Source organism: Strigops habroptila, chromosome 1, assembly GCF_004027225.2.
Source record: "Strigops habroptila isolate Jane chromosome 1, bStrHab1.2.pri, whole genome shotgun sequence".
Classification (NCBI taxonomy): Eukaryota; Metazoa; Chordata; class Aves; order Psittaciformes; family Psittacidae; genus Strigops; species Strigops habroptila.
The window spans coordinates 138,350,253-138,364,559 of NC_044277.2; the positions used below are offsets into that span (position 1 = coordinate 138,350,253).

General features: G+C 37.0%; 1 protein-coding gene across 4 annotated transcripts in view; it reads right to left on the minus strand.

The window, feature by feature from the left end:
* SLC4A7 (solute carrier family 4 member 7) overlaps positions 1–14,307 on the minus strand; it is an 89,580-nt gene that overhangs the window by 6,283 nt on the left and 68,990 nt on the right. For all 4 annotated transcript variants that reach the window (XM_030512303.1, XM_030512329.1, XM_030512313.1 and 1 more), the window contains 12 exons: positions 13,468–13,601; positions 12,664–12,909; positions 10,752–10,857; positions 8,756–8,917; positions 7,634–7,747; positions 7,042–7,203; positions 6,538–6,789; positions 5,325–5,393; positions 4,737–4,910; positions 4,268–4,399; positions 3,429–3,526; positions 1,204–1,311 (listed from right to left, as the gene is read on the minus strand). In XM_030512303.1, the coding sequence (XP_030368163.1) occupies positions 1,204–1,311; positions 3,429–3,526; positions 4,268–4,399; positions 4,737–4,910; positions 5,325–5,393; positions 6,538–6,789; positions 7,042–7,203; positions 7,634–7,747; positions 8,756–8,917; positions 10,752–10,857; positions 12,664–12,909; positions 13,468–13,601 (1,757 nt within the window). The remainder of the gene's footprint in view (positions 1–1,203; positions 1,312–3,428; positions 3,527–4,267; positions 4,400–4,736; positions 4,911–5,324; positions 5,394–6,537; positions 6,790–7,041; positions 7,204–7,633; positions 7,748–8,755; positions 8,918–10,751; positions 10,858–12,663; positions 12,910–13,467; positions 13,602–14,307) is intronic.

Genomic DNA, 14,307 nt, shown 5'->3' on the forward strand with positions numbered 1-14,307 from the left:
GGGTATACTGACACACATCCTCTGTTATCTATCTAATGTGTCTGTTTTCTCTCTTCCTGACAGTCTGATTGTGTGGTACTCTGGTATCAAAAAATGTTTTAAAAATGCTTAAGACATGTATTTAAACATTTTAACTGTTTAAACCATACAAGCTGAAGAGTCAGTGAAAATGGTGCTGGCACTGAGTCTTCTCAGCTTTTCCTATTACAATACCTCCAAGTTCCCTCCTTGTCTCCTTCACCTTTGGTTGACCTACTGCTGGGCAAAACAAAGTGTATTTCCATGTCTAGTTTGGAGCAATGCATATGGTGAATAAACAGATGGTATACAAGTGGCTAAGTGACCAGTCACTACTGCTGTTTCCATGATGCAAGCTCAACAGTACGCGACAGCTCAGCCAATTATGTATGAACACTCTCTCACAACCAACTCTTCCACTGAGATGTAATTTTACAGAAAACCTGATGATTTCATATCTCTGAAACCTGTCCTCCTTTGACAGATTTAGCTGAAGGGGATCAACCAAGAAAAGATGCATGTACAACCAGCAGGATTGCATAAGCGTAGTTTTCAGAGTCAAGTGGGCCCATTCTGCCCTTTTTCCTACATAAAAACTACTAAGCAGTAGTTGCACTGTGATGAAACAGTCCACAGACAGCAGCCCCTATAAGTCAGGAGCCTTTCAAGAAGTTGGGGATATTCTACAAATATTCAGGATTTGCTTTGTTCCCCTTGAAAGATTCAGGGACTCAGACAGGGACTCAGGAAAAACAAACCAACCACCCCACTCACAAAAACAGGTGGCATAAAGCAACAACAGAAGTTCTGGACTTACCTTTTATTCCCACTGGTATTTTTTATGTTCAGGATCAAACAATTCCCATACTCATGTATACTCTAGTAAAGCTTTTAGAAACCCTATGCCCTTCAGAGTAGCATACAATTGTATTAAGCACATAAAAAGTAACTTTAAACTTGTAATAATACATTTAATAAAATACTTGGAATTCATTATAGAAATTCTTTCACTGCACAGTAAAGAGCAAAAATTAAATTCAAGTTCCTCAAAAGTAACAAGTCAATGCAGATTTACAAACCACATATGCCAATTTTTTTTGAGACACATTTTAAGAAATACAAGTACAGCTATTAGCTGCTAAACACAAGACCATAGTTAGAAAACCCGTGAGTAATTATAGCTACCTCAGGTTAGCTCTGGTTACTTTGGCATTCTCAGTACTCATGGCAAGAGCCTTCCACTGTGCAGTTTTGGCCATTTCGTCTGATATGTTTACAATTGAGGGATCAGTGCTAAAGAACAAACATACTTTCTGGTTAGTATTCCATACCTTGCAACATCATCATACTTACTGTCACTCATCATTTACATCAGTTGTGCCTTCTTTCAATATTTACGCAGCCACAAGTTGAGTTTGTATCTTACAAATGCAGTTGCACAAAAATGTGAAAATCTAACTCACTAGCACTGCCTTAATCACATAGCATCTTTAAACAGTTTTTCACATAGATACCACTAAAACATTGAGAATACTTGAGAGACACAGGTAATTTAGAAATGAGGTAACGTCAGAAAATTATTTAATATGCTTAGAACTAATGAGATTAATCACACTGTTCTGCCAAGGCTTTCATAAATCAGAATAATTTTAAGTTGCTCCCAGGAAATAATCAAGGGTGAAGGAGCAGATGTTAATAACATTTTGAAACTGGTAACCCAGTTGAGATTTAAAACTAATGAAGAGCCCAAATTATCTAGACAGATCTCAAGTTGGTTTTTTTCCTGCAGAGCCTTACTAGACAATTTTCAAGTTTTTTTGCCACCAACCCCCAAGTCCTGCAGAAGTTCACCCTCTCAGATGGTAGGCTTTCAAAACCTATTTCTCCCTTTGCCCTCCACACATTTATATGTACAGTGGACTTAGGTGTTGTCTGTAGGTATGTTTTTTGGTTTGTTCCATATTTAAGCTTCAGAATGTACACAAGAGTACCTGTAAGAGTTCTTCAAACTGCCCAGAAATGTTTCAAAGCCATTTTTCCTCAGGAATCCCCACAAGATGCAAGACAGTGAAATATATAGCAAATACATGCATTACAGAGAGAACAATTAGCAACTCAAAGTTTTTTGAAAAAGCTTTAGCATTTAGCATTTTCATTTGAGTTGCTAAAGTCTGATTAAGCCTACTCCTAGAGTAGACACTAGCACTTGGCAGGAGTATGTGCCTAAATCCAAAAATTTGCCTGTTCCCAACTTGGATCAGAGTAGAACTGATACTACTCTAGATCTGTACGAAAGCCTATTTTTAACCTAGGAACCCTTAGTATTAGAGAGGCAAAAAAAGCTGGCAAGCTATAGAATCATAGAATAGTTAGGGTTGGAAAGGACCTTAAGACCATCTAGTTCCAAACCCCCTGCCATGGGCAGGGACACCTCGCACTAAACCATGTTGCCCAAGGCTCTGTCCAACCTGGCCTTGAACACTGCCAGGGATGGAGCATTCACAACTTCCTATCTGTCACATCTTCTGGGTGCGTTGAACTGCTGTAGAATTAAGCTGATTCACATGACTGAAGTGCTGCAATGGATGGCTACAGGATCTTCAGAAGGGATAGGAGAGGAAAAAGAGGTGGTGAGGTTGCGCTGTATGTCAGGGAGTGCATCGACTGCCTCAAATTTAATTTTGTGAGTGAGAAAGCTGAATGTTTCGGGGTGAAGATGAGGGGGAAGGCCAACCGAGCAGATATCCTGGTAGGTGTCTGTTAAGAGACCGCCCAAGCAGGATAAAGCAGTAAGGTAGGTACGTACATTTGAGTGCTGCAGGAACTTGCCATCCACAAAATTCCAGCACTTCCATCTCTGGAAGCAAACCAGTAACTCTGTCCTCTCATCTACTTTCAGAAAATGACTTCTTCAACTAAAACCAGCTGCTTGTAAAGGGTTGTTTGGGTTTTTTTATATCACAGAAATTACAGACTTCAGCCCTCACTTAAGTAAACCACTGAAGAACTGCACACTTAGACTCTGAAAAATCCTAGTGGCTGGTAAACACATGGCTCAACTGATGCTATTAGTTGCTTAATACTGAGTATTTCATGCACAGCAACACACAAATATTCCATGAAAACTGACCAAGGAAGCTTCTTCAACTTGAGTACAGCTGGTCGAAATTGAGTCATCTGATCTGTTCAAGATGGTCATGTAAATTTACAATTAAGATGCAGTTTGAAAGAAAAATGCAACATAAAAATGCTACTACAGCACCATGAAATAAACCTTCATACTTCCTAATCATGGCTGAGTTACAAGCTTCGGGGAAAAAAAAAAATTCAACTCATACACAATCAACTTACTAGAAAGCGATTACAGCACATGATACAAAACTCTTAAAAGACCAACATTTTTTTTATACCTGTATTTTAGTTTTTTTACAGGAAATTCCAAATTTGCTTCTCCATATGCAAGGTGTACACTTTCATTGTCCCCTGTCTGAAGCATTCTCTCTGCCTCCTGTAAATTCCAAGTAAAAAAATGTATAAAATTACTTAAGTAGCAGAAATCAAAGTAGTATCTCATGCTGACAGTTCATCTCAGTAGGGCTAAGGGCCATTTCCCTGTAGGTCCTGAAGTTGAATGCAGGAGATGTAGTTTAAGACCTTTTTTCTTAGAAGTGTTTTATCCAGGGAGGAGGATGGGGGAGTGGGGAAGAAGGGTGTTATGAGTTTTGTAAGAAATTCAGTTAGCTGGTGTACAGTTAGCTGAGACTTCTACGGGGAAGTTACACAAGCTATATTACCATATTCTTTGTAACTAGCAGTTGATTTTAACTATGGCTCTGCAAACGTACACGAGCAAGATGCCCTTACTATGATGAAAAGTTCTGTGATTAAGTGCAGCAGGGTAAAGATCCCTACTCCACCTCTTTTCTCTCCCTCTCCCTTTTCTCTCCTCTCACCTGATGAAGGACAAAGTAACCAACATTTTGTGCTAAAACTGCTTCTTTCTACTTTGCTTGCTAATTTAAATCACAAATAAGAGTCACAGTTCATAACAGCATCATTGAAACAGTGACTATTCCTTAACTTGATTGCCAGGAATAGTTCCTCAAGCACTAAATCTCATTTAGTATGAAGTTTCAAAGTATGTATTTGGCATATAAGGTCATATGCTCAGGCCACTTAAAATTCTTAAGTCTCATTGAGTATTTTCTAATAACTTGCACATGCTTAGTTTGATTGTTTTCACACTTACTGCTTTCTCTTTTTTCTTTTTGTCATCTTCTTTCTTCTTTTTACTTTCTGGCATAAGATCATCAAGCCAGCTAAGCTCTCTTTTGGTGAAACATAAATCCATGAGCTTGCGAACGAACACTAATGCTAGAACCTTAAGGGAACCATAATGGAATCATTTATATTAAACTATTTAAATGAACAAAAATGCACAAACACTTTCAGTACTTCCAGAATCTTTAACTTTTTTGTAGTACTACTTTTATCTTACCACAAAGATAAATAATTTCCACCTTCAATAGCTATTCACAACTGAATTGTTTGTTTTCAGGAAATGAAAAGTCCTTGTGTTTCAAAAGTGAAAAACTAGTACTACAGGTTCTTTTCTTTCCCACTTCCTTCTCTCTCAAGGCAGCAAATACATTTTGAAAAGATCCTGGATGATGCACACACTCTTAGAAAACTATTAACTTGTAAAACAGGAAACTTACCATCATAGGGAAAACAACAGCAGCTGCAGAGGCTTTAATCACCCACAACAGAACTAGACAAGTGAGCTGAACAACTGTAAAAATATGGACTTTCCAGAGTGGCACATAACGTAGATAAATCAGGTCGGGCTGATGTTTGGCGGGCATTCCAAACAGTTTTATACGGTCAAAAAACTGTATTGAAGAATAAAACCAACCTTCAGTTACTTATTTTCTTCCCTCCAGAAGGAAATAAACATGCTTAGGGGACTCTAGAAACGTAAGTTAATCCCAAATAAAATACTCATTCAAGTGGGTGGATGTTGGTGCCATTTTGTTTTGTTGTGTTTCTCCCCACCCCATTACCATTACAAAATTTCAAGTTATTTCAGAAAATCTGTTGCTCAGCTACCCTACTGAAAGAATAAATGCAAAAGAACTGAGAAATGAAGGCACGACATGGTAGGAACCAATATCTGAACATGACATTCAGTAAATTATTCTACATATTATTCAGACAATATGGGCTAACTTGATTGTTGTTCACATAAAGTAATGTGTCATTTAGTGTTAAACAAAAGCAAACTGCTCATTAAAATCAGACTTTACCTGAATGCCTTTTAATGAAGATACTCCCATGTAAAGAAAGACACCATACAAAACTGGCATTGGAATAAACTGGGAAGGAAAAAACACCCACACAGTTACTTGTGGAATTAACAGAGCATAACACTGCAATCCATATTAGTGAAAGACATGGACCAAGTTACCTCTGAATTTGTATTTATGTAAGTGAATTCTGTAAAAGCTGAGACTTTCTTTATAGAGAAAACATATGCATCGAGCAGCTTACAACTGCTATGCCTTACTGTGTTCAGACCTTTACATACTTTAACACATACAAATGGTCAACTACTAAGAATTTATATGTGGCTCTAATTATTAAACTATAGCTGTGTCTCCATCTTCCCATTATCTAAACTTAAACAGTCACTAGAAGCTACCTTTTTGTGAAATGACTCGTGATCTGCCTTTGAACAGTTTTAGAAAGTTCTTTAAAGGTATGAGCAGTTATGCAATATCTGCTATTTTATGGTATATCTGCTATTTTGCAGATTTTTTCATTTCTGCTTTTAACTACTGGATTTGAAACAACTAAGCACAAGTTGAATGGATTTTACTCAAATCTGAGTGAAAAGCCAATTGAACTGATTGGTTTTCTTCCAATGAAGTCTTTGGAAGGGCACTATAGATATAAATTAAGAGACAAAGTGTAAACTGAGGTCACAATACAACCTGCAATATCTATCACACCGTGACAATGCATAAAATAATCTTGACACGTTAAATAAAGGAAGTTTGATAAGCTGAGATAAGAATGAGAAGTGAACAATGTCATTTCTGATGATCACTTTTTAAACCAGAAGAGTTTGCTGCTTCTGCTATATTACTTCTGCTCAAGTAACTTTGTAACCTTATCAGACTCCTCCTCTCTCTCTCTCTCCTCCCATTTACATACTCACATGAAAACTACAGAAGGAACTAAAGAAACTAAAGAATAGCTGGCAAGAAAATCAGGCAGTATGGAAAAAGGCAGCTTTCTTCACTACTCACTACATTTCTAGCTTGCTCAGCTTTCATTTTCTTACACGTTCCCCCTCTGTTTTTACTCAATTAACATCTGTTGTTAAAAAAGCAAATTGAGAATGAGTCCAGGCATGCTTCAATTAACATAATAAAACTTCCGAACATTATGAAATGCTAAGTCCCAATATCAGAATCAAAAGCACAAAGAAATATTTTGGAAAAAACTGTCTTTTACCTTTAACACCGAGGTCATGAATACTGACAGCCCCATCAGGACAAAAATCATCAATCCTGTCACTCGCTGCTCCCGGATTCCCAAAAACTTTGGTTGCTCTCCTGGTGCTGAGCATTCAGATTCAACTTTCAGGCTGTTAACATGACTTATAGACAGGACAGTTGCAGCAACAAACCACGGTAAGCCCATGATAGAACATACCCCCAACATAACACCAACCATGAGCAGATCAAGATGATAGCCACAGCCTTTCTGTGAAATTAAGCAAACAAATAATTTTATAAACTTTCTATTTATAGGATAAAATACTTATGATTTGGCTGGTAAATAACAGATAACTACAAAAGTTGAATACTTTGAGAGTGTCCACAAAATTATTTGTTCTTTATTAGTTAATATACACATTTATTAAGTAGCTGTTGGTTTCACAGACTTGTAGAATGAATCTGATTTAAAATAAACTTGACTTACACAACATCAGAGCTTTGTGAAAATCACTTTTACCTTCAGCTTATGCTCTTTCCTGTTTATAATAACAGCTGTTATTTGTTGATCCATGAAAATGAGAATGGTACAGAGTAAAGCAGGAACAGCAGCTATCAAAAGTGTCCACCAAGGATTGCTTCCAAGAGGATCCATGAACCATCCTCGGTCTTTTAGGGTGGGCTGAAAAAACAAAGATCCACAACAAGAATTAAATGGCTAAAATAAGATGGAGATATTTTGCTACAAACAGCTGCAATGAACAGATCAAGAGTCTCTTAAATATATGTTTAGATTTTTTTCCAATGGCTTTGACCAAAAGACTGATTGAGCTGTGACATGTGAACATCGCATTTATATGGAATAGAATCCGTTCCATTCCTTCATTTTTGCACATTTGCACAAAAGAATGCTTCCTTTTCAGTGATACTATAAAGTACAATGTCTTCTATCAGATGAGACATACATCCCAAACAGAAACGAGAGGTTACTTCATCAACTACTTTAAGTAAAAAAAGATAAATTTCTGTCTCTATACAATTCTGCCATGCCACTGTCCATACAACTGCAAGCATGTGAAAAGTTATGTTTTTTAAAAGGTTGTATTTCTTACTTCAAATTTCTCTGGAACATGAAGCTTAGGAGAAGGTACTCCTACAAGATAGTCAATCAAAACCATTATTACTATGGTCAGAAATACTGCAAAGTCACTGATGGTAGATCGCACCTATAAAGAAGAAACTTCAGTTAACTCTTGCTTTTTCATCATTGTAATTTGCATGTATAGAAAGACAATTTTCTGCCCTATGAAAACTGAAGTCTATTTATATTATACTACACCACTGAACATTACATATACTTTCTCTTTTTATTTTAAAATGTAAGCTGCCTGCCACCACAGCATGAAGTTGCAGAAGGTAACTATTCTGTACAAGTGTTCATCCCACTATCTCATTTTAAAGTGACCTACTGCAAGCAGTGAATTACTTACAATAATTCCTTCCTCATCTTCCTGTCCCCTCAACCCTACTAGGATGCTGGGCCATCACAGCTAGTGTCTTGTAGCTTGGTTCAATAACAGCACTGAATCGTTCCAAAGTCAATATTCATATATTTGATGTTTTAACAGACAGGAAAGGGATAATTTGTAACAGATTCAGGTTATCAGAGGTGACTTTATTGAACATTAGGAACACATAGTAGGGATGGGCTGAGGTTTACAAAGTATCTAACCACTTTATTTTGGCTAGCAGAAATAAGTTGTGTAAATCACTCCAGGGATAATCATTATATTAGCCTCTATTAGAAATAACAATCCCCTGAAGAACTACTCAGAACCCTTCAAATGTCAGCAGTTTGGGGAAAGCAATAAATTGTTCTCTACAGCTAGGTGAGGAAAACCTAGCAGCAGTATTCTCTCTCCAAATGGTACCTGGCAATACCCAATAACCCAGGGAGACAGACTGCTTTAGATCTTCTAATGTTTGTAACATCTTGTTAGCACCATAGGGAAGTAGAGAGTAGGCACCGGATCTTCTGCAGCCAATTTCTTTCCTCTAATGTCTTCATTTTTGAAATAATCAGTTAATTTTATTGTTTAAAGTTTGGGTTGTTTTTGGGTTTGTCTTAAAAGAAATCTCTCAATACAAATTTCTGAAGCAAAACAGAAAATTCAACTTCTCTAAGTTATACTAACGTGTTTAGCACAAGATAAAAATAGTCTAATCAGAATTACCTTAGTCGGGAAATAGCGTTTGGTCTTGAATTGCTTAAGGAAAGAGGAGAGGAAAAATGTTGTAAAGAATAATATGACAGACCAGAAGAGAACATCTGGAATATATGGTCCGTGATGGCCACAAGCTGATCCATGAAACACACCATGCATTTCTAAACATTCCTGCAAAGAGAAAAAACTTCTTAAATTTCTATAGTTTATTCATTTAGTACATTCGAGCTACCTTGTAGTTTTTGATACAAAACACATTTGAGAACTTCTACAATCCCAAAAAGGGGGTTCTTTCCTTCATCCTCCTGAAATGCCAAAAATGTATGCTGTCTATTCCAGCAGAGCCATAGTAACAATCACTGATTATTTTGGGATGCCAAAATGCTGGAAGATACCAGAGAGGAAACAGCTTCTTTATATTCAACTCATTTCTATTTCTCAAGGCATTGCAAAATTGAATGTATAAATAAAGACTGAGAACTAAGCCCATGAAAAGCAGACTATCAACATCAACTTTCAAGCTAGTGAACATAAAAAAAAGGATCTCTTCAGTTTCTCCCATCTTTATTCTTGACTTTTTTCTGTCCTGATGCAGTTAAGGAAGAAAACCAGACTCTTACAAAATCAGATTTATCCAACGGTATGAAGAAAAAGTAGAAAAGCATCGTAAATTATTTGAATACAAAAGAAAACAAAGTCAGACGATCCCTATAGAAAAGGCTTACTGAAATGCAAAGTAAAGAATGCAAGTAGACACACAGACTATGAAGCAAACAACAATAAATTGAGTAAGCAGCACTGTCACAACCTAGTCTATAAAACAGGTTACTTTATCAAAAATTCAACTGACGACAAAAATTCATTCTGTTAACAATGTACTTTGATTATAAGCACCACCAAATCCTGGATCAGTTCTGTATCTCTGGGAAGACTAACGATGCTTAAGAGAATGAAAAAGTAATAAATATAAGAAAAATATAAAAACTAAGTTTGAGGGAAACTGCCATCCTATGTGATTATGGTAGAGCAGGAGACATTGGTCGTACATAGAAAACACCGCAGCTAAGCCTCAAGTAATGCATTGAGATTTTTCACAGTACTTTTGCTGTGCCTGCTTCCAGTGTGAATGTCTAGGCTCAGACACAAGCAGAGCCCATACCTGGCTATCTACTGCCATTTTAGCTAGCCTAAGATGGCCAAATTAGGCACACAGACTTAAGAAACATAATACAATTTATAGTAGATTCAAATCTTTCAAGTGGAAGATAAGTGGAAACCAGATGCCAGGTATGCAAAGTGGCTGTATACAGCTGTGTGCAGGCAACTGAATCCTACCCAAGGAACTACTGATCAGCAAAAATGTTCACTCCCTAAAAGCCTTCAGTATCACTTCCACACGATAACTTCCCTTCTCTAGATATTGGTACGCAATATCCAGTTCAGAAGGTAATGCTTTCAAGCCTATTCCTTCAAACAGTTCTTCCATTTCTTTTAACCTTCCATTTTCCAAGTAATTATTTTCTTCCAATCAATATTTAGGTAGTTTCTTTGATTCTGTTGTAGTTTTATACCAATGTCTAACAAATAAAAAGTGTTTGCTACCGCATTTTAACTGCAGATTCCACCTATATCTTCTTAAAAATATTTGTTCACTCTTTCCAGGAAATTGAGGGAAGCAATTTCTTGTTTATTTATGTCATCATATTCATTGGCATTCACAAAGAAGACTATTCTGCCTACCAGGATTAAAGTGGTTACCTCAATCAGACGTTTATGATATTACTGCATATTATGATATTTAGCATTTACTGCCATGGACGCACTGATCCAAATGACTACAATGACTGCTTAAAGCATTATGGGAGGAATAAAAGATTTCAAAAACACAGATTTGAAGACAACAGTCCAGGTTGATGAAAGATGAAAAATAATAATCAAGAGTGGTACTGTGTATTTAGTTTTATACATACATACACACACACATATACAGCTTTTAGATACTCACAGGAACTGTAAGATTACTCCATGCTATACTTTCCACAGACTTATTCATATTCCTCCACACCCACAAAGTTTCATTGCTGGGATTCTCAGGCGCAGCACACACACATCTGAAGGGAATTAAAAAACAATGTACATGCTTCTAAGCTGTATGTGCCAAAATGCAGTGATGTGCAGTAATTTCAAACATCCTGAAAAGTTTAAACCACAGTTTATCCCAACCTTTATGAAAGAAGCAGAGTATAAGGCTCCTCCTTACATGACATGAATTAGGATTATTGGGAGTGTGGGGGAAATGAATCAAACAGGCAACTGCTCAGGAGGTTTAACAGATTGGACAAAAAACCCAAACTATGTATTTTAAAGAATTAGAAGCAGGCAAGACGTTGACTTAATTATTTGGCTGTTCTGCCAGTTTCTATATAGAATGACACCCGATAATAAAATAAAATAGATAATATATGCTGACTTCTACATATTGTGAATAAAAAGTTAAAAACTCGAATGATACGACTTTCCAACAACCCTACACTAACATATTGTGTTCTTTCTAAAAATTTCTATACAATTAGATTAACTTGGCACAAATAGTTTTCTATGACAGTGTACAAATTAAGGTTTTTAGATTTCTATACAGCATTAACAGCCCACAATGACTCAAACTTCAATTAGCCCTCCAGTACACCAACATACAACAGATTGAAACCATTTCATTTAGAATACTGGTGCAGATGACTCAGTTTCAGCAGCTCCTTTTCAAACCAGACCTGTCATTATCCTCTAGAAGTTTCTGATTCTTTTCTAAAACGTTGGTAGTTAGCCATTTATCTTGCATTTGGCATGCTTTCTGATCTACACATGACAAAACTGGTCACCATGAAGTAAAGACACCATTCCTGAGTATGTAGTGGGGTAACTGAAGATAGAAATGCATAAACTGCTCAGATTTAAAGCAACTGCATACATGCATTTTTTAGTAGGTTTTTGTACAACTAAAACTGCCCCTCCCTACTACAGTGGTTTGCAAATTTGGACTGCAGGATGCTTTCTGTCAGACGGGCTGACAGAAGTACACATCAGTTAAAAACAAAAAAAACCCAAACAACAAAAAACATGCAACACATTGAAGACTGATTTAATGGGATGTTTACAAATAAAGCTATTTAAGTACACCAAACAGTAAGTTTAACACATAAACATTTATGTAGAAGAGAAACAGAAAGTAAGCAAGAAATGTGCCTCCTTTTCCTATGAGATTCATCAAGATACTGAAAACCCAAGAACCATGGAAGGGCAAACTTGTAGTGTGAAGGTAAAGAAGGAAAAAACACTACACATGCATGGGGAGGTTTGGAACTAAATGATCTTTAAGGTCCCTTCAAATCCACACCATTCTATGACTCTACAAATATACTTTCCTTCCTAACTGAATCCTAAAGTAACAGCAAAAGGAAATAGGAGAAGATTGGAAAGCAGTCATTCCTATAAGGTAGTTGCAAACAGAGTAATTTATATGGCTATTTATAGCATGTGAAAGTTGCAGAAGCTCTCCATGCCTCAGCTACCTGGAAATAATCCTCACCCAGGTCAGATAAACTATCACGATTTCTAGAAGTGGGAAGGTAGAATTCTTGTTCTCATCTAATCTCCAGGCTGACCTTTAATAAAGGTGCAATTTAAAGCAGGCATTGTCACAGCCTCTCATCTCTTCCAACCACCCATAGCTAACACAGAAAATTCACTCCACAGCATCCTGAATAGAAATTTTTCTGAGGTTTCTCATGCCCGTACCACCCCCAGCATTCCTTCTACCCTTCCCAGGAGAGGCACACATTGCAGTTTAGTAAATGGTAAGTCTCCATACTACAAACATCTTCCTTATGTATTTTACTAACAGATAGAAATGTGGTACTTACGAATATAAAGTCAGTTTACTCAAGTCATTGTGCATATTGAAGGCATACAGTTCTCCCAAATGAAAAAGCTTTTCCAATGCCTCATAAATAAATATGATGCATATAAGTGCTGCAAAAGCTTCCTCAGTAAATCGAGTGATGTAACACACAAGGCTGCTGGCATCTGTGGCTACAAGCACTATGCATAAAAATGCAGTCCACAGACCAATGCTAGTTCGCAGGGAGAGGTAGGAAAGATCGTAATCCCTGTGTGAAGACAGAAACAGAAGTATTAACTGAGGCAAAAGTCACTTATACTAAATCCTATTTGAAAACAGTACTGAGGCCAAACTCTAGAGATAGTCACCACTTTCCTCATCCTTGATGTTAGATCTGAAGGAAGCAGAAACTTTTCTGTCTCCTCTTCCACCAATCAAAGCAACACTGCAACGTGTTTCTAGGATTGAGGGTGCAACTACCTAGCTTGGGAAGCATCATGGGAATGATCTTTTTGGACCTACCTAGATGTTTTCTCCTAGAAGGCAGATCAATCCCTCTTTATCCCCGCAGAACCAAAGCCAACATCTCCACACAGTCAGAATGTAACTTTTATTTAAGTCCTAGCCACCTCTTATCACAGAGTTTCTCAGCAAGGCTCACCAGTTCCTTACAGCTTCGCGAAACCACATCCATCTCTCAGTCTCTTTCCGCTGCATTTGTATCTTCATGGATGTACACTTTTAACACACATCTGCTTTCAATTAAAGCTACTGTAACAGGCTAGAAAGTCAGAAAGTGCATCAAGGGAATACAAACATCACTTACCTGCAAAATTTAAATAATATTTTTTCAAATACTAGAACTGGTCCGGTGCTCCCCAAAATAGTAAGAGGTTGCCCAGCAAAGAGAGAATAGGCAATCCCAGTTAATGAGGCTCCAAAGAGAGACTCTATTGCACTCTGTTTGGGGGAAAAGAAACTGCTGTAACTATGCTGCCTTTCAGGTTAGCGTTTAGCATCACGTCTGCATAAACACAGTTTTAAGATGCATTAACTTAGAAACAAGGTGTAAAAACATTGCAATTAATATTGATGTTTGAGACAAAAATAACAACACAGTTTTGCAGTTACAATACCATGGACAAAATATTTTGCAAACTTCATTCCCTGAGAAACATAAAGCCATCCAAAACCATGAGAACAAGTTACTAGTCCTGTCAGCTATGGAGGAAAAACATACCAACAATTACTACAAATTGGGGGGTGGAGGAAGTTACTCAACATGTAGTTTACAGAAAGAATAATCTGTCTCTGCAAAGAAAATAGACAAATATATTGCAACATACCTGTACCAAAACCTGCATCAGTCAACCAAGCATTACAAAAGAAAGAAATTGACAGGTGGAGGTGCAGGGGAAGCTACTGAACAATACTGGTTTATGCATACATGACACCAAAAATAGATGAGCAGTAAAACAATGTCCCACCTGGTAATGCATTTCTTTTCATTGAAGTAAGATACCTACTTCAGCTCTTGAATTAGGTGTTTTATTATAACACTTTTCTGCTAAAAAGAAGTTACGCTGCACCTCAAGACAGAGGGGCAGGACTTTTTAGATGCTAAAATGATACGAAAATTACTTGAAAATAGTTAAATACACCATTT